This window comes from Pezoporus wallicus, unplaced genomic scaffold, assembly GCF_028554395.1.
Source record: "Pezoporus wallicus isolate ANWC-B61680 ecotype Strahan unplaced genomic scaffold, APGP_CSIRO_Pwel_v1 contig_736, whole genome shotgun sequence".
Classification (NCBI taxonomy): Eukaryota; Metazoa; Chordata; class Aves; order Psittaciformes; family Psittacidae; genus Pezoporus; species Pezoporus wallicus.
In genome coordinates, this window is record NW_026639744.1 from 4,235,856 (window position 1) to 4,257,029 (window position 21,174).

Sequence of the window (21,174 nt, forward strand, 5' to 3'; positions counted from 1 at the left end):
ACTGTGCTCAGATGGACAAGAGTTAAAGCAACAGTGGTACACTCTGTAATGCATCCTTAACATTTTACAAACACAGTCACAGCATCTGGAAAATTTCAACTTTCTGAGCAAAACAAATAATGACTGAAAATAGAGCAAAAGTTGGGCAATCTTCCAAACCAGCACCTCACTCTCTACCTGCCTCCAAACATGTTATTAATGCTATGCTTTTTAGTGTTACTTGGTTTTAAAATATAAACATATATGAGTAAGTAGGCAAGCTTATCAACACCCCACATGATCCAATTATTAACTGGCTATTCTCCACTGTAATATCTTCACGCTGAGAGTTAAATTGTTACTGTAGTCCATAAACTTCAGATTTACAGAACCATGAAAAGAAAGGCATATTTGCAATATTATTATTTTAAGAGCATGTAAATAGGTAAAAGATATATACACTGAACTGTCATTGATTTCTCTATTTTGATAGTTTCTTTAACTTTAATGCCAATATTCAGTTTCAAATTTATAGCAAAAAACATCCACTTTACTCATCGGAATCATAGAATAGTTAGGGTTGGAAAGGACCTTAAGATCATCTAGTTCCAACCCCCTGCCATGGGCAGGGAATGTTTCTTACTATAGCAAATGGGGACTTTGGGGCAGCAATTTCATTGGATATGTTTTGTCGACAGCTTTGAAATATGTGGTGTGCTGGTCTGGATTTGCAAAGGCACTAGAAGATCCCAGTTCTAGCTCACCCTGGTAGCAATAGCCTGCTCTAGGATACTCCTTTTGAAAAAAACCCGTCTGGTTATACCATGTTTTTTTCCAACTTAAAACCTGTTAGAGTCCCCCATGCACTACAAGAAATCCCCATTAACAGGTTAAACTCTTTTATCTCTCCTTACAGACTTATCCAATTTATTTCCTGGATGTCTGAGACCCCCCTTTCATGAAGAAAAGCCTTGGAAAGTGAATTATGGTTTTGGTCACTAACAATTTTATTGATTTGTCACAAGCAATACTTACATGGTGTTGTCACCAAGCTCTTCATAGAGGTTATTAGCAGTGGCGCTTGCTGGTTTGCCTGCTGGTAAAGCCATCTGGATTCTTGCAGTCTTGGCACATTCAGTTTGCCGTCTTTGGTAAGCCACGTAGGGAAGGAGAAATACTGATTAGAAACCCTAACATAAGCAGAGGCATAAAGTTTTCTATGTTGTTTTGTTTTTTGTTTGTTGGTTTTAGCTTTTTCCCCTGCAGTTTTCAAAACATCCCTGTGTTTTGTCTTCTTTAAAGAAAAGTAATAATGTGATAATCTTGTTTCTGGATTTTTTTCAACTCTCTAGTATTTGTTATCTCTTGGTGGCATCCCAGAACTCCCCCTGGACAGAATCTCCTGACCAAGCAGTATATCACCGAAACAGCAGAAAATAATATTTCCCAGGAGATAATATATGTGCTAGCTTTGACATTTTTCTCATTAGGAGACTTTTCTGTTTTGGCTGCCAAAGACGAACAATGGAGAGAGTAAGCTTTTTGGTCAAGTGCTTCATTCAAGCCAAGAAAATGTCCTTTTAAACACACAAAAAGTCTCTGGCAAAGTTAAAGTTATCACTTACGACTTCTTTCTCATTAGAGCTGGCTGGGAAATTTCTGTCTCAATTAACAGTTTTCCTGAAAATAGTACTCTTTTTTTTTTTTTTTAAATAGGTAAATTCACTATGAAACAAATTTATTTTTCTATCTAGAAAACAAAGCCTGTGTTCCCTCATGTGTGTAACTTGGGGAGCGCCACTGAGGTGACATGACTGATCTACCTTGTTTTGGTTTTGAGGGTGATTGATACCTGATCATTCCTTGGGAAGTATCTCTATGCATGCCAGCCTGATATGCACTTGCTTGCTTGAGAAATACCACAGACATGGAAATATATTTTTTTAACTCTGCATAACTCTAACACTTACTAAATGTCAAGTACCCCTTCTTCTTAAAAATAAAGACTGGTAGGCTGATAGAATTCCTATACATGCTGTTAGAAACAAAACTGAAAATAAGTACTTACTCTTTGAATCTGTTTTGTTATGCAAAGAAAGATAAAGAGATAAAAAGGAAGGTTAAATGAATTCTACTTGCAACAATTGTCTTAAACAGTGAGCCTATCAGGAGCATTAAGCTAGATGCTACTTAATTGTTCCCCACATAAAATTACAGAATTAATGACATGTTTAAAGAATTGTGATTTCCAGAGCTGAACAGTGTTTAGCTGCTATTTGTGATACTCTTGAAACAATTTTGCAGTCAGCATAAACATGAATTACAGCAGAGAAAACTGCTTTGGGCTTAGAGAAAACAACTCCCTGACACACACACACACACACACACACACACACACACACACACACACAAAAGGCATGAAGGCATGAATATACCTGATGATATTTCTTTAACTGTTAGACTACTAAGGATGCATTTTTACACATAATTTTAACATATCTCAAGAATGCTATAGGAACATCTTCAGTACTGAAGGAGTATTACTTCTGGTTACTATTTAGAACGTAATTGTCTTTTGTGATTAGTAAATAATACATTATTTATAGTTACCTGTGGGGCTGTACTGGATAATGTATTTCAAAGACACTACTTAATAGAAAAAAATAATGATAGCTTCTGGATTATTTACAGGTCAAATGTAGGCACTGAACCACACTTCGACAGTGATAATTTTATAAATTCGTTTTCTTTTCAGTAACTATTTTTTTTACAAAATCTAGTTCACTGATCTGAAAGCACTGAAAAATGGACTACAGCACCTTAAAAGTTTCATCAGTGAGAAAATCTTAACATCATATGTGCTGTATGACAGTTATATTTATCCTGCAATAATCTCTACACTCAGTGGCAGAGTGGAGCACCTTCTTTGCCAGAATGCTATCAGGAAAAATATCGAATTTCCTTTTGAGAAGGAGAAAAAAGGGTGCAATATGAAAACAAACCACAAGGCTCAGGACAACTTTTGGTGTTGATATTAACACTACAACTCTTCTTATTTTCCTTGACGCTCTTCAGTGACACATTTTTCATAAAAGTATAGTTTATTCACATTGGTCTTCTATAAATCCTATTCCAAGTCATACTTCCAGACAACAGAAATGTGACTTTTTTAATGAAATGAAGTTAGGCATATTCCTTAAAACTTAAAAAAGATTGATAATCTTTTGATAACCTAACAGATGTCCAGGAAAAATACTGCTATTAGATTTCTTAAGAAACAGGCAATTCAGATAACAACAATCACCATCTAATTGTAGGTTGAACTGGTTCAGTAGCATTTCACTGGAAGCAAATTTTATATACAATTTTGGGAGAAGTAAAGCAGCTTTGAGATGCACTGCCATCCCAACAGTACAATTTGTTAAGCTCTTTCAAAATCATTTAAACAGACTTTTTCCTTTGACCCAAATTGTTTGGAGACACTGGATGTAAATATAAACCACAGAACGCACAGCGGCTATCAAGATATGGCTATCATTGGCTGTTTTTCTGGTGTCACTAAGGAAAGTGCTCTCGGGCAGACTGCTATTTTTTTCATGTAGGATACGCTTTTTAAATGATGACTAACATAGTGCTTTGCTAACTCCTAACTGCAGTGCAGAAAGGAAAAATGCACAGTTTAACTCTCACCATGTTACATCTATTGTAGCATTCAGATTATAACTGCTTTACTGTAAAACATGTATACCAGCCCCTCCATGCCCTCTCCCTCTCTGATGCAACACTGCAGCAGGAGTCTGTAGAAGCGGTGACACTTCATTGGCCTCAACACAATGAAGGGAGCAGGTACCAAAGCAGTTTTTGCAGAAACAAAACAAATAAAAAAGAAATGCAAACAAACAAAAAAATCCATCATGGCTCTGGAAACTCCTTCTTAAATGGTCCTGTGGAGCAGAGGTTTTCCATTATGGGGTTCTTACATTCCAGCTAGTTCAAAAGTTTTCAAATCAAGATAGGAAGCTATGAAGGTACAGAGCAATATATACAGATGTTAAATAAAGCCAGTTAATGGGGAAAATGCACGGAATTATTGATGTTTTGATTTTGCAATCATTGACAATTCTTTGAGTGCTCAGAGCACACACATGGAATTAGAAATCTTTCATGAGAAGAAATTAAAAAATAATTATACAGTTGAGAGGAACTTGTTAGTGATGTTGATCCTTTAATTAGTCTATTGGCCCAATTACTTAAACCTCCTGAGTCTATAGGAGGTGAGCGAGTGGAAACATCAAAAAGGTTCTCCCTGAGGTAGGCTGCTTTAGACAGTGCTAAAATCACACAAAGTCATTTTTTCATGAAACATCGGCAATTAAGAATCAGACAGCTAGAGAAAAAATATAACTGTATTTTAGGATAGAAACAAAAAAGTTGAGGGCTCTTATTTTGCCCAAGCTATTGTACATTTCGGTTTTTGATACACTTATTGAAACAGCACCTTTTTCCTCCTTTTTTCCTTTTTTTTTTTCTTTTTGGCATGGAAGTCAGCTCTGAATCAACACTCGCGTTACAAACACCTGGATTTTGATCTTGTGTTTGGCACATATTCTAAAACAGTTACTGCACTGCAACTATAAAAAGGATAGCGAGACGTACTTCCTGTGCATTTTCTCTTTTCATGCACACCCCACACCAAGCAGTGCCCAACTCTTGTGATAAGAAGGAAAATAAAAATTTCATCTTTGTAGAATAATTTCTTTGCAATGAAGGATAATATTCAAACCAATTCTGTTAAGAAACAGCATGCCTACTACAACATTGCTACCACAAAAAAGGAGGAGGAATACTTACTGTCTGTAGCTGACCATAACTATTAAAATTGCTGGCATACAGCAAAGGATGATTATGACGGCCAGAGCAAGTAACGCGCCTTCCGTGAAGCCTACAGCTTGTGCCTGCTTCTTGACATTCGCTACTACATCCGGGGTACGGATCTCCAGGATGCGTCCCCCCTGCCCCAGGTATGGCTGAAACTCTTTATTGATATCCAGCAGTTTGCCATCCAGGAACCTTCAATGTCACAAAAGAAAACTATTACGCCCAAGTTCATTAACTGTGTTTGAATTACTGCATATTTGGGTTAATAGCTGTGGTCTGATAAAGCACATACCTCTTCTTTATGTGTTGAAGAATATTAGTAATTTCCTGTAATCCCTATGTCAGTGATAACTCCAATGTACTTAATACCAGATCACAGTTCAATCACTGAAAAGGAGAAGTCAGCTGAAGTTTATCCTAATTTCTAGGGGCAAAATGCTCTTCATGCAGTTGACAGAAGCATGGCAAATGGCTTGCTAACTGTTTTTTCCTTCAGGGTTCTATCACAGACAATTAACTAATCCTCCTGCACACATTACAAAAGACTACTCTGGCCTAAAGAGCAACTGGATGCTACTCTAAAAGTGGGTAATTTTTAGAGGACTTTCCTTAGCCTCTGAGAGAAAGTCTTTAGCTGGAAGGATAGCCTACAGTTCCCTTTTGACTTCCTCTTCAATATTAAGAAGAAAAGGGATTTCAAAAAACTATGCTTTTATCAATCCCCACCCCCTTCCCCCAGTTGTATCAATTCTGAGCCTCATTCTTGCATCTGCTCTGTCTTGTTAGTCTCCAGGTCTCTGCTATTTTCTTAGATTGTAGTGCTGGTATTAAGTATTGAATTATTTGAGTAAGACTTTCACTTATAGCATGAATGTTTGACAGCAAGAGGAAAACAAAGAGGGACAATGATCAGATGAACTCATGTCTAGTGGGAGTGAACATTACAGTAGCTGAAGGATGTGCTCTCTCAGTGTTTGGCATACTGCTGAGGGAATTTATTTACTGGCTTCCTTTCCTTAAATGTTTCTTTTGTGACTTTCAAATTGGAGATCACAAAAGATGACAAACGGAGATTACAGTAAACTTGCCTCCCATTTTTTTTTGGAGAAGATGCAGGCCATTTCTTCCGGAGTTTCACACATCTTCTAAAAGAAAAACCACTAAATGTTTCTAATAAACTGTAATTAAACTCTATGGACTCTCCAAACACTGCTAGATACTAGAGCAATCTTGACTAACATTACTAATTACAGGAGCAATAGGCTATCTATACAGCTATAAAGAAAAATGTTGTCTTCAATTTGTCCTACAAGACACTGTTAAGACAAGTTAGGTCCTAGGCAAAAGTAGGATACTAGCTAACAGAAACACGTGGCTGCTGTCACTGCTTACAACCTGCAATTATGTCTGTCTTCTGTCTGCACATCACCTATGAGAGGAATTTGGAACAACACAGTTACCAAGCAAAGGACTAGAACAGTCTCTGAAAAAACAAACGCAGTGGAAGAAGTTTAGTATCTGATCTGCTAATTGGCATTTTAAAGATGGGTAGCCAAACATAAATCCGAATCAAATGACCTAATTTCTCATACAATAGAAAATTTCCTATTGGATGACTTTTTAACAGTAAACAACACGTTTGTATTGTGGTTTAGCCCCTGCCAGCAACTGAGCATCACACAGCTACTCACTCACTCCCCCCTCCACAGTGGGATGAGGGAAAGCATTGGAAAAGTGAAAGTGGGCAAAGTTGTGGGCTGAGATAAACACTGTTTAATAAGGAAAGCAAATTAAGAACTTTGTTCACTCCTTCCCATCAGCAGGCAGATGTTCAGCCATCTCCAGGAAAGCAGAGCTCTATCACACTTAATGGTTACTTGGGAAGACACATGCCATCACTCTGAACTTTCCTCCTTCCTTCTTCTTCCCCCAGCTTTATATGCTCAGCATGATGCCATAATGCATGGAATATCCCTTTGGTCAGTTAGGGTCAGCTGTCCTGGCTGTGTCCCCTCCCACCTTCTTGTGCACCCCCAGCCTATGCCCTGGTGGGGTGGGGTGGGAGGCAGAAAAGGCCTTGATTTGGGTAAGCACTACTCAGCAGTAACTAAAACATCCCTGCGTTATCAACACTGCTGTCAGCACATAGTCCCAACTAGCTACCATGAAGAAAATTAACTCTATCCTAGTCAAAACCAGCACAGATTGTTTAAGAAATTTACTTTAGGAGTTTGAAACAACATTTTGGCAAAGGCTTTATTTAAAAAAAAAAGAAATAAAAAAAAATTGGGCAATGGTTCAACTTCCAAAGGAAAATCAAAATTCTTGGATCACTTTGAAGTGAGGATCACAAGCTGCCAAGTAGTAGGCTTCAGCTATAAAGATCAAAGTAGGATGCATCCATTGGGATGGTGGAGTATCCTGCTGGCTCTTAAATATAGCAGCACCCCACACCCTTACATGTACGATGGTTCTCCCGGAAAAAGTCAAGTGAAAAACACTGAGATAAAGAAAACCAAAAACTCACAACACACACACAAAAGAAAAAGCTGAAAAATGTTCTGGAAGCATTTCTGCATACAAACTCTGAATGTTTAAAGAAAGTCTGAAATAGCTTCCATTTCCTTAGTCTGATCCCACAGCAGAAATTGCACTCCTAAAAGACCATTTCTTAAAGGGTGTTAATTTCTTAAAATTCATTTCCTTTCAATTTACTGATAAGCCCTCATTGCACTGTTTGTCCCCCATTGTTTGGGGGATTTTTTTTTCCTTTTTTTTTTTTTTTTCCCTCTCTGGGGAGAATGCACTCTGTGTAAAGTATCAGCTGAATTTCATAACATGCAGAACAATTCATCCCCAATGATGAAATAGTGCTGGTATCATGATACTAACTTCAAAGACCAGTGGCTGCTCACTCATGGACCCACACTCTCACAAAAAGCAACCCAAGACGATATGAAGAATAATTTCCCTTGTATTAGTATTCTCTGCTGTTATTCACAACTCATTCCCTGATTTCTTCTGCAAAACATTTGAGCAAAAATCCTTTTTCACAGCTTAAAGATCTGCAATGATGGTTCGCAGTACATAAATCGAATACAAAAGGAGCTCTAATTCTTTTGTTGTACACTAGATGTCACTGGTGCATGCATGTTTCACGTCCTTTCAGCTGGCAAAAGAATAGTATTCAAGTAGGATAGCGTTAAATCTCTGGATGATTTTAACAATCTCTCAGTTAACATTCTGTTAGCATTTTCTTGACAAACCCTATTCTAACAGGTTCATAACTCAACCATGCGCATTTACTCTCTGATGAAACTGTGCAAAAGACAAAGACATGGTAAGCATTTTCTTTTTAATGGTGGACATTTTCCACTTAATATATATGCAGGAGAAATTTTCTGGATTCAACTGTTTTTTATGCTCCAATACATCAAACCCTCTCTCATATAAAAGATAAAAAAGGAGGCTGTTCATTTCGGCTCTGTAAAATTATCTAAGTGGCCTCAAAGTCTTTCAGGAGTTTAAGGTTGAGGAGGAAATAAAACACAGTTACTGTTCAGATTCTTCTTCTGGTGTAACCAGACAGATTCCTGATTAATAAAAACGTCAGGTAATCAGTCATAAAAGCCTTAAGGAAAAGTATGAATCTCTCCTTGTGTATCAGTCTTACAAATTACAGGCTAGGGAAAAATCAGCATGTCTTGAGAGACACATAGGCTTTCCCCAGCTGGCAGTGATGAGCACAGTATAGCCATTGTGTCCATGACTTCTAAATTGTCTCTGTTTTCTAGCCAAATATTTTGCTTGAATCCAAATATGTGGGATTGGGTGAGTCATCTGGGACTTCTGGACGTGAGGCAGCCCATTCAAAATATTAGTAGTGAGTATGGTATGGTCTACACACGAACTGTTGTGCATAGCAGTATTAATACAGCACATCCAGAGCACACTGCATCTCTTTAGATGTCTTAATTTCATAAAGGACTGTTGGACGTGAGCTGACATACTGGAACAACACTTCCCAAAGTGATTATACAACCTCAAACATGAGCTTTGGTTTAACAATTTACCACTCGTAGAAAAGCAGCTCTGTAGCTGGTCACAAGTGTGACTTTGCTGATGGGCATTAGCACTCTTGACTGTCCCTTCCTCCCAACTGCAGTGTAAATCCAAACACCTTTGGGACCCCAGCAGTACTCTGACTTGTGCCTGGCTGCCAGCATCAACCAGGATGAGTCAGCAGTGATAGTGATATGGGTCTATATCCCAGCAGCACTCCCCCTGCAAAGGGGAACAGGTTGTTCTGCTCGCTCTGTCTTCAACTCACCTCCACATTCATTAAGACTTTTGCAGACAATTGTTTCCAAACAGTGACAGGTTTAACTCAGTTGAAATCAGGGCCTCCACTCTGTTACATAAGTAGAAACACAAGACAGTGTTCCCAAAAAAGCCCATTTAAGAAAAGCCACACGTATCTTCAATACATGATCATTTAATAAGTTGTGTTAAAATAACAAGTGGCAGAATTCACATGCTAAATCTGTGCCATTGGTACAGTTCATGCCTCTGTATCCATAATGAAATTTTTCAACACTTAGAAAATACTTTGGCTAAATTTATCTTCCTTATTGCTAATTAAACTTTTAAAACAGAGGTTTACATACTTTCTGACTTCCCTACCTTTCTCCTATCATATCAAGTTTATTAAATAATCCTTTCTCCTATCTTTTCTGCTAGGATCTGAATCAGATTCCTGTCAAGTAGAAGGATGGTTGTGACCCTTAGTAATCTCTTCACAGTGAGGGGACAACAATTGCAACTGTGTCTTGTGGCTGTAACAGGAAGAACATTGAGCTATCCCGCTAAAAATCAAAACTGCAGGGAAGACGGCCACAGAATAAATTTCTTTTTATATTTGGGTAAGCACTTCAGCTGAGCCAAATCTCAAGGTTCACCCACTTGCTAGTGAAAACTTGTTAACTTCAGATATTAAGCTACAAAACTCTCACTTCATTTTTCTCTTTATTTCTAAGCTGGTACCCCATACATTTGCAGACCAGGCAAATTAATAACCCACCCTTCACATCTGATAAATAGTTTTTTAACTTAACTCTATTCTGTGTATTTCGCTAGACACACAAACACCCCTAAAAAGACATTCCTATATTTTCAAAGAGCACCAAAATGAAGAGAGACACATTTTATGATGATGAAGACAGTCTGCATCAGGAAAAGATTCGTTTTATGTATTTGAAAGAGCAAAAACTGCTTCTATGCATGGATACTAGGTTACTGTCATGACTTTTACATTCCTACTTCAGAAAGTGATGCTGGAAGACTGGAGAGGGTTCAGAGAAAACTGTAACTGACTAAATAAAAAAAAAAAGCCTGATTTTTTTCAATAAAAATAATTACCCTGCAATAACAACACAAAGCTTGTAATAGACCAGATTGTCTTAAGCAGTTGCTTTGCTGAAAGATATGCTCAAAGCAGAATTAAATTTGGGAGTGCCCATGGTGTTATTATACTAGGTCAGACTGATCACTGTGATCCTTTCCAACCTATAAACTCTGAATATATGTAGAGATTTAGTATGCCGTAATTCATCTGTTCTAAATTAAGAGCTCGGCAGAACAAGCCCTTTTTCAATCACAGTTCACTGAGATGGCTCATAGCCATTTGCTTTTTAGGCTGCTGACTGACATGCTGCTTTATAGCATCATGGAACAGTCTGGTCTAGTTTTCACCAAGATAAAAAGCAAACACAAAGGTGAAACACATGCAGAATTCCAAAAGATAGGTTGTGCTTTAGAAGAAAAGCCTCATTTGCATTTTCAGTCTTAAAAAGCATATGCAGAATGCTGAAACACAAAAAACCACAGTTTCTTACAAAATGATTCTACAGCCATGTTTGTACATTGGCAGCTGAATGGGTTGAGATACCAATTTTGTCTTAGAACCTACTTGCCACTAGTGAAGACTCAGAAAAAAATGTAAAGAGATTACCTTAATTTAATTTCCTTACCCACGTAATGTCTGGTTTCTCCTCTTAGGTAGGCAGACCATGCCAGAATGATATCCCACCAGAGCTGTACTAAGGTACAAAAGTCCAGGCAGAGTGGCACCCTACCAAACTGCTCTATTGAAGTGAACAGGGCTGGCCCCCTTACTGACAGCGTGCTCTAATTACAATCAGTCAATAAAAAGCCATCTCGTGTTTTACGTGACACTGGAATTTAACTGCTAATTTGGAAGTCAATTGAAAAGGCAAAACAATATCAAATTATGTATATAAGTGGCCTGTCTACTGCTGTTTACCATTTCCTCTAGCAGCTGGGGGGGAGAGGCCCATCCAGATCTGTCTGTTCAGCTCACTGGGCACCTGTGAGCCCTACTGATTTCTTGCATGTAGATGTAAACCTGGGCCATGCCCTGATATCTATACTTCAGCCAAGGACCCACCACCTCTCTTCCTTTCCCTTCCCTCCCTTATTCAGTTTCCTCAAAAAAAGAAAAGAGAAAGAGACATGTTCCGAAAGGAAACTGCAGAAAGCGTGAAGGTCAATGGCTGGAGCACCAAGCTCTTGTTTGCAGATCACAGAAACATTTTAGTACTTAGAAAGTAAATTCCTTCAGAGGAATTCAAACTGGAACCTCTTCCACATGGTGGACCAAATATACTGCAAGCTCTTATGGTGACAACATCTAAATCACACATGCTGGGGCCATTCAGCTCAAGGGAATGGACTGAACCTAGCAAAATTGCAAACTCCCAAGCTCCACATAAGGCAGATGTAGGAGCATGCACCAGCTGCATCAATAGATTTTTCCATTCCTGTTGTGTTGAACCACTTGCTGAGATAGACGAACAGGCTTTGGAATAGTCCATAGAAACACAGGAAGAGCAACAAATAATACACTTACTTAAAAAGTTCGTTCCTCATTATAGCTCTATTTGTTTGAGGGTCAATTGCATAGACCATGAGGTCAGACTTGGTATAATCCTCTTCAGAGTATCCATCCCCAAACCTCCGTGCACCAATGGATTCCACCACGACTGTTGCACCAGGAATCTGATCTTGGACATAGCGTTCCAAAATCCTAAAGATGAGATAGAGCCAGAAAGCTGCAGTGATTTATTTGCACTAATTAAGACTGACAGTAGCCTAAAACAAGATACTAACAAATAAAATCCACAGGCTTTGAAGGATGGCAACCTTCAAAGCACTTAAAAAAAAATCTCTGCTTCAATATAACCTCTTAAATGCTGAACTCTTGGGAAAAGCTTAGCAGTGTTAGGAGAGACCATCAGAAATAGTGTTCTTAAGTCTTGCTTTTTGTATTTATGACATCAGTTGAGTTTTAAATGGCTCATGGGAAACACCATTTATATTTCACAAAAAAAAAAAAACACCTGTAATCCTTTTATTAAGCTATATGATTTCAGAGCTCCTCAATTCCAGCCTTACACTGGGTGCATACAATACATTTTGCCCACAGAAACAACTACTACAACCATGGTTTTGGTGGGCTATTTCACTGGCCCTCCAATACAGCACAGCATATCAGATGCCAGCATACCTGCTACTCCAAAAGACATGAACAAGTTTTACAGCCATAAGAAAGTTGGAATATCAAGCTGACATGTTTACCACAGGAAAAAAATAAACTGCAGATGTTCTGCAAGCAGCAGAAAGACAGCTATGCCTGAGATAACAAGGGCATAACAACAATACACCAAAAAAAAAATTCTTTTTCTGAAGAGAAGGAATCATTACAAAATGCCATAGCATTTTGCACAGAATGGCATGCTCTGCAGATATGTGTATGAATCACAATGTGTCAATACACAAGGTAAATGCAATTCCAGGGGATTAAAATGTATTAGACAAGATGACATATACTGGTCATTTTATTAATTCTTGTCATATGATCAATTTCCAATATGCTTTATTACTGAATTTTTAGTTTTTCTTGGTTAGTTGGTTGCTTTTTTGTTTTTTTTTTTGGGTTTTTTTTTTTTTTTGACAACTGAATGCCTGCAGACATCTTAGTTTGTGCTTTGGGAAGCCTGTGTTTTAATTCAAAATCTTTTATTTTTCTACAGTTCTCCATGCAGAGCTGTTTATGGGAAAAGTCTTAAAATGTGATGCCATTCCTAAAATATTAAAAAAGGCAAAAGCAGAATGACTGTTTGCAGAATGTTCCTCCAAACAAACAAAAAATACTCATGCCTATATAAGTTTGAAATGTCTTCAGTGTAGCATGCCTGCAGATGTGCTAGACTGATGGGGAAAGGACTTCACTGAGCACCTGAGAAGTTTCTGCATTGACAGCAAGCACACCTGTACCTCAGATACGGAGGGTTTATGGAAAAGCATAAGCATAACTCACTAGTGCTCTAACAAGCTGCTTTAGAAAGGACAGGACCTTAATAAAGTTTTTTTAAAAAAATACTCCCTTCCTCCTTGTCTGGTTCGCTTCTCTAGTGGGGCCCATAAAATTTGCTGAGTTCTTGTAGCAGACTGTTCCTCTATTATCTTCTGCACTGTGCGTCCAATGAAAAAAGGAGGTTTAGAAGTAACACAGCTGTCCTGGGTTCAGCAGTAGCAGTCATTTTTTCTCCTTCTTAGGAGCTGGTGCAGTGCTGTGTTTTTGACTTTTGGCCTGGGAACAGCCCTGATAACACCGATGTTTTTAGTTACTGTTCAAATGTTTAGTCTGACCAAGGGCTTTCTGAATCTCATGCTCTGCCAGGGAGGAGGGGAAGCCAGGAGGAAGCAGAGACAGGGCATCTGACCCAAACTGACCAAAGAGGTATTCCATACCACAGCACATCATGCCCGGGATGTAAACTGAGAGTTACTCAGAAAGGCTAGTTCACTGCTGGGTTGGGCTAGGTATCAGTTGGCGGGTGGTGAGAGGCTGTATTCTCTTCCCTTGTTATTTTCCTTCTCATTATTATTATTGGTGGTAGCAGTAGTGATTTGTGTTATACCTTAGTTACTGGACTACTCTTAACCCGTGGGAGTTACATTCTTTCAGTTCTCCTTCCCATCCCTCTGGGAGCAGGGGGGAGGGAAGAAGGGGGGAGTGAGAGAGAGACTGCATGGCTGATCTACGGCTGAGCTTAAACCATGACAACAACTCAGCCGGATGACCTTCAAATTCTGTATGCAACAGGGACAACTGCTACCACCATTAAGGCTGAAGCTGAGGCTGGCAGCCAAGATGGTGGGGACCCCAGTTCTCACAAGAATAGATGAAGCCAGAAGAAAAATGGAAAGCTGTTCAGACACTGTAACAGAAGATCTTTAACCATGGCTGCTAGGAAAGGACAGAATACATCTCAGAGAACACAGGTCTTTACACACAGCTAATGATGTGATGAGGTTTCCAAACTGGGACTGAGAAGAGTTCTGTTAAAAACAACAGAAAGTTTTAGAAACAAAGGCATAAAAGCAAATATCATTAATACTGGACACAAGGGCAAAGAAGTACAGAGAAATAAACAAGAGAAGCTGGTAGTCTAAACATTCCATCACAGCAATGAGTTATGGAACTATGTAAGATTCTCTGTGCTAATTTATGTGATCAGAAGATCAAATAAAAAAGAAATAGTTGAGTTAGGAGGCAAAAGCAAGGGAGTGAGAGGAAGCATGCTGCCTAATGCACTATGTTCTACCAAGGATGCACTAGCATGCAGAGGAAGACAAATCTCATAAAAAAGGGCATCAATGACTTTAAGAACTCACGTGTCTTAAAATCTTTTGCAGTTGCTGAGGTTACATTTTGCTGTTGTTTTATTCCCTGACACAAGATTTCCAAAGTACAGTAATGATGTCAAAGCAGTATTACCATCTCATAATTTTTCAAGACCACTGATTCACATTTATTCATCCAGTTTCCCTATTCTTTGTGTGAAAGTTTAGTGTGCCCTTAAAATAGAAGCTTTTCTATTAGATTTTGAAAAATCCAAGTCTGTCAGATCCAGTTCTTACCCTACCAGTGAATAATACTTTTAATGCAGTACCATTTTTGTGGGGAAAATAAAAATACATATTTTTCTGACACATTGCTATTTAACTGGTGTCCTCTAAACAAGCACTTGTGTTGTTTGCAGGTATGGTAAACTCTACTCACCTCTACATCTGGCACGCACTTAACTCCAGCTAAGGTGATTGATAACCTTTCACAGACAGCTCAGTAACAATAATTCTCCCAGCTAAAAGTTGATAGAACAAATCTGGGAAATGCAGATTACTATAAAGATATCTCCAAACATTATGTGAATGTAAGTGACTAAAAGAAACCATAATGACCTTTAGAATTGTGTTTTGCACAATGATTCAGATAGAACAAATACGTTTTACCAGATTTACTTCCCTATTAGTATACAATCATCCTCTGTTGCTGCAGGGGTTTGCTTGCATAGAACTATAATTTCACCGGAGCCAGAAACACCCTGTGAGGTTGGAAGGTTACAATGAAGAGTCACTTTTAGCAGAATTTATAACAACATTCCCTTTTCTCAGAAATTCCTGTCATGGCTTCTGCTACAATTCATTGCCTTTGAAAGTGTCTCTACTAAGAAGAAGAAAAATGACTACTACAGCTGAACCCAGGACAGAAAGCATCTTTGTCTAAAACATGATTAAAATTGAAGAACAAATAGCATACTGCTTTCTGATTATGAGAAATAGGTATGTCACAGTCACTAGCTTTAACTGACATTGCAAGAAACACCACAAGTATAGTGAAATGACAGTAATATTTCATCTGAAACACACAAATTATATGCTTAGGTTGAAATACGTAATAAAAATGTACTGAAGACTGAAAAGTAGCAATTAAAGGATGCACTTAAAAATAGGGCAGTTCCACATAGTTACTGTAAAAGTCATTCAGCTGAACTTGTGATGCTGAAAACTAGTATTTTAAAACTTACTGAAAGTGGCCACCTGCTTGTAGCACTACACACAAGAACTAATTTTTAAAATACATACTTTAAGTAACAACAGAATCTGCAGTTTTACTTAACATCTTTGTTGGCGACATGGACAGTGGGATTGAGCACACCCTCAGCCAGTTTTCTGACGACACCAAGTTGTGTGGTGTGGTCAACACACAGCAGGGAAAGGATGCCATCCAGAGGAACCTTGACAGGTTTGAGAGGGGGGCTCATGCAAACCGAATGAAGTTCAACAAGGTCAAGTGCAGAGTCAGGGCAATCCCAAGCACAAACACAGGCTGAGCAGAGACTGGATTGAAAGCAGCCCTGAGGAGGAGGAAGACTTGGAGGTTCTGATTGATAAGAAGCTCAAAATGAGCCAGCAGCATGCACCTGCCTCCCAGAAAGCCAACCGTATCCTGGGCTGCATCACCAGCAGCATGGCCAGCAGGTTGAGGGAGATGATTCTCCCCCTCCACTCTGCTTTTGTGAGACCCAACCTGGAGTACTGTGTTCAGCTCTGGGGCCCCCAACACAAGAAGGACATGGACCTGCTTGAGCAAGGTCAGAGGGGGGTCAAAAAGATGATCAGAGGGCTGGGGCACCTCTCCTATGAAGCCAGGCTGAGAGAGCTGGGCTTGTTCAGCCTGGAGAAGGGAAGGCTTAGAGAAGACCTCAAAGCAGCCTTCTAATACCTAAAGGGGTCCTATAAGAAACCTGAAGAGGGAGTTTTTACAAAGGCATGTAGTGATAAGACAAGCGAGAATGGTTTTAAACAGAAAGAGGGTGGAGTTAGATTAGATAGTGGGAAGAAATTCTTTACTGTAAGGGTGTGAGGCACTGGAACAGGTTGTCCAGAGAAGCTGTGGCTGCCCCATCCCTGGAAGTGTTTAGGGCCAGGTTGGATGGTCCTTGAGCAACATGGTAAGGTGTCCCTCCCCATGTCAGGGCATTTGAACTAGATGATCTTTAAGGTCCTTTTCAACCCAAACAATGCTATGATTCTATGATTTATGAGCAACAGTTAGCTTAATTTGTCTGTCACTTGTTAATGCAATGAGGGTAATTACTGTCCTCCCAGTAGTGATACAGTGAGAGGTAGAACCAGCAACTTAACAGGTGACAAGACTTTCCTCCTGCTCTAACTCAATTTTAGCTCTCCAGACATAACGTAATGAACAGAAATGCCTCCAGGTACATTACCATCATGTTCTGAATTCCCATGAGTGACACCAGTAAAAGCAAATTAAGACCAAGAGGATTTTCACTGTCATTGTGGACATGTGGCCGTAAATATCTTGAAGACTCTGAGATTTTTTTTCATCATTAAATGCAAAAGAAATGCAAAGCCAAAACCATACAGACAGAATCACAGAATTATAGGATAGAATAGTTACATTTGGAAAGGACCTTAAGGTCACCTAGTTCCAGCCCCCCTGCCATGGGTAGGGACACCTCGCACTAAACTATGTCACCCAGGACTCCATTCAATATGGCCTTGAACAGTGCCAGGGATGGAGCATTCACAACTTCCCTGGGCAACTCCTTCCAGTGCTTCACCACCTTCAAAGTAAAGAACTTCTTTAGATCTAACTTAAACTTCCCCTGTTTAAGTTTTAACCCGTTACCACTTGTCCTATCACTACAGTCCCTAATGAAGAGTCCCTCCCCAGCATCCCTATAGGCCCCCTTCAGATACTGGAAGGCTGCTATGAGGTCTCCACGCAGCCTTCTCTTCCCCAGGCTGAACAGCCCCAACTTTCTCAGCCTGTCTTCATACAGGAGGTGCTCCAGTCCCCTGATCATCCCTGTGGCCCTCCTCTGGACTTGTTCCAACAGTTTCATGTCCTTTTTATGTTGGGGACACCAGAACTGTACACAATACTCCAGGTGAGTTATCACAAGAGCAGAGGAGAGGGGCAGGATCACCTCCTTCAATCTGTTGGTCATGCTCCTTTTGATGCAGATATGTTGGTTTGTTGAGCTGTCCCTTGCCTTGTGGCATTCTGGTTCCAAGACATTTCTGCAAACAGCAGACCAAAATCTGGGATAAGGCACGACATTCCTGTGCCACACTTAGCACTATGTCTATGAGCTGCTAGGCACACCTGAGACATCATGCCACATGGCATGGCTGAGGTTGCTACACCCCATTATGGGTAAAGGAGACCCTGCTGTGCACAGGACTGAACTAAGGGCCACACCCTGGCATCATAGCATCATGCTGCTTTTTCCCCACTGCTGCACAAATCCAGCATGCCAGGTGTATGCCTCAGCATAGGAGAGATCCTGCTACAAGGAAAAATGTAAAAAACTACTTAGAAGGCCCTTTGGAAACTAATGTGAAAGGTCCATACAAATCAGTTAATTCATCTCAAAATATTAAATATTGAATCAGCCACACTGGGAGAATTCAGCAATGACAATTCAACTAGACTAATAGTCATCGTGTAAGACTTGGTAAGTCAGCAGTAAGGTTTAATGACCCTCCACTGTCCCTGGCAGAGAAGATGCATGACACGGCCTGAAAGAGCACCGCAGTGTTCCAGTAGTTTTATACCCTTGAGCTGAATTGTCAAGTTGTATGCATATCCTTTGAATAAGCACAAACAAAAGAAACAATTCAATCTGTAGAACATTTTAGATCCTCACTAGTACCTGAATTTAATTACTGAACAATTACTTAGCAGAAAAGTCTATGGAGAAAAATTATTTAAATTATCCAGCAATTCAATTGTCTGCTATGTTCCTGAAGCACATAAAAATATTTTAAGAAATAATAAATAAAAAAAAAAATATCTTTAAAAGATCCATTTTTTTCTTTCAGGACTCTAAAATAACCGGTACCATAGACTTGGACCTACAAGTGTTGAAGAGTACACATCCTGCATAAATTTTGGCTCCTTCAATGAAAATTCTAAGTCCACAAGACAGCTTAGTAAAAAATGATAAATTCATATTCTTGATATTTGAAAATGCAAGCAAATTTGGCAAAAACGCACAGACAAGAGCATTCAGTTCTGCCAGTACACATCAATACAGACTTTTCAAGTGTTTCATTTAATCCAAGGACGCTCAATTTTGCTTAAATTCTGGCTGTGTTGAGTTTTTGCAAGGTTAATAATTGACAAAATGTTGGATTTTCTACTGTAATTTCAGTAGCAGATAAGTAACAATTTCAGCCCATCCCACACAGATAGCAATAGATTTGGGGGGAAGGGGTGAGTGATACACTTGGCCCCAGATCACAGATGCCTTATTACAACATTCATACAGCACAGGTAGGTTATAGTACTTCTGTGGCCTCTGGAGAAGTACTGAGCTGCTTTGGAGCTGCCGACACAAGTCAAGAAACCCTTATTAGTCATCTAAGTCAGCCTGCTCTGTGCTGCAGTGTAGAATAAAAAAGCCAGAATGGGGGTTTATTTCTAGCCTAAGACTATTCCTTCTTTATAAAATAGTCTTTTGACAAAGATTATCTCTACGTTTACATCACACAAAAGGCATGTGTCTAGCAGGAAGGAGCACTAACAAGCCAATTTACTCTGGATATAACATCTAAATTATTTAGAAAACAAGCCAGAGACAATGTCTTTATACCTACTTATCTTAATCCTATAAAAGTATATTTGACTGTACACCATAAAGAAAATTTTGTTTCTTACATGTTGCTAAGGTTTTTCTTCTTTTTGTGCTCATCGTGTATAATCCTGTCCTCCAAAAATCCTACATGCACTCCAACTTTTTATTTAAGTATCATTTTTCCCAGTCACAGAAGGAACATTACTCTACACTCACCTGAAGAGTAATACAGAGACATCTTGACTTTGACCCAGAAGACGTTTCTTTGGATCTTAGCACAAGAGGGTTTTTACTGCAAGATCAAGCAATTTCAGAATAAAGCAGAAGTTTACAGCTTTATCTGAGAAGCCATGCACTGCATTATAGCGCTTTAGAGAAAATACATTAACAGAACAGGGCTGGGTATTATTGAGAGGAATGACTAGAAGACTGCTGAACCAGTGCTTCCTAGCTGGCAGTGGAAGTAGCAAATGGAAAAGCTGGAGTTGAATAAGTTTTGGTCTCTATCACCTAACTTAATAAAGGTGGCCTACTGTTATTAATCATCCTGATTATAGCAGAGGGAGGCTAAGATCAGCTAAGAAACAGAATGGGCTCTGTTAAACACTGTGCAAAGTGAGAACTTTGCATTGCATTGCATTCTCCAAGCAAAGCCGAATGTAGGGTGGATATGAAATATAGTGCAGCCAGTTGGTGGCAAATGTCCCTCTAATCTACTTATTTTATCTAATTAAATATAATCTAATTTATTTATTTGCTAACTTTGCAATTTAATTTAGAATGAAACAATACAGTGCAATGAAGTGGAAGGGAAAAAGGCAGAGGTCCGAAGGGCCAGGAATAAAATGAGCCCATAAAACAGCATCAGAGAGTGCTGAGACAAGGAACAAGGCAGCTACAGCAATACGCGAAACTAAAGAACATTTAATAATGTTGAAGAAAGTAAGTGCTAGCTATGAAGAGTGCTTAATGGCAAGTTCAATGCCACCACCCCAGTATGCAACAGTCACCTGTAATTAAGTTTAATTCAGTAATCACATGGCAAAAATCATAAAGCAAGCAACCGAATGGTACTTCTATGGCAAAACTAGGTAAGGTTGAATATTTTAATACACTCAGTGCTTTCAGAGGTACTGTGCTTCCAAACAAGCTTCTCTAAGGTGTCCCACCCAAGAGATAGCTGTATCTGGCTTTACTAAAGGCACCAAGAATGCTGGAATCCCAGTGATGACTCATAACATTTGATTTCATTATACACAGCAACATCTTGATAAGTATGTGACATTTCACAGGCATTCACTCATGCTCCCGATTACTGAACATACCAACATTCTTCCAAAAAAGAAAGCAAGAACAGAGATATAAAATACAATGATACACACAAGTGCCATGTAAAGCACTCACATCAGCTGTCCTTTTTAAATGCCACCGGCTGGCTTCTGCAACTGAGATTGGAAAACACCATTTGCTATACTGTCAACAGCAAAATGCTACTGAAGGGAAATGATCCATGTTTTGAAACAATTCCCTAAAGAGAGGACTGTGCAATCCAGCTCCTATACATAAAATATATTTTCTCATATGCTATGATTATACATAAAATTATATATGATGTACAATGTTCTTGTGATGTATATTATGATATATAATTTATAGCAATATATATTGCTACAGTATATATTAGGACATTCCTTTTAAGTGGACTACAATTTCTATGCAGCAGAGCAGACACTCCTTTGAGAAATGATGGCAGTCAACTTTATCTATGCAAACTATTAAG

The 21,174-nt window shown here is 39.0% G+C and overlaps 1 protein-coding gene across 1 annotated transcript in view; it reads right to left on the minus strand.

The window, feature by feature from the left end:
• The window catches only part of PCDH15 (protocadherin related 15), a 360,972-nt gene that overhangs the window by 16,619 nt on the left and 323,179 nt on the right, over positions 1-21,174 (minus strand). Inside the window, 3 exon segments of the mRNA XM_057415611.1 lie at positions 1,015-1,125; positions 4,831-5,049; positions 11,786-11,962. Of these exon segments, the coding sequence (XP_057271594.1) occupies positions 1,015-1,125; positions 4,831-5,049; positions 11,786-11,962 (507 nt within the window).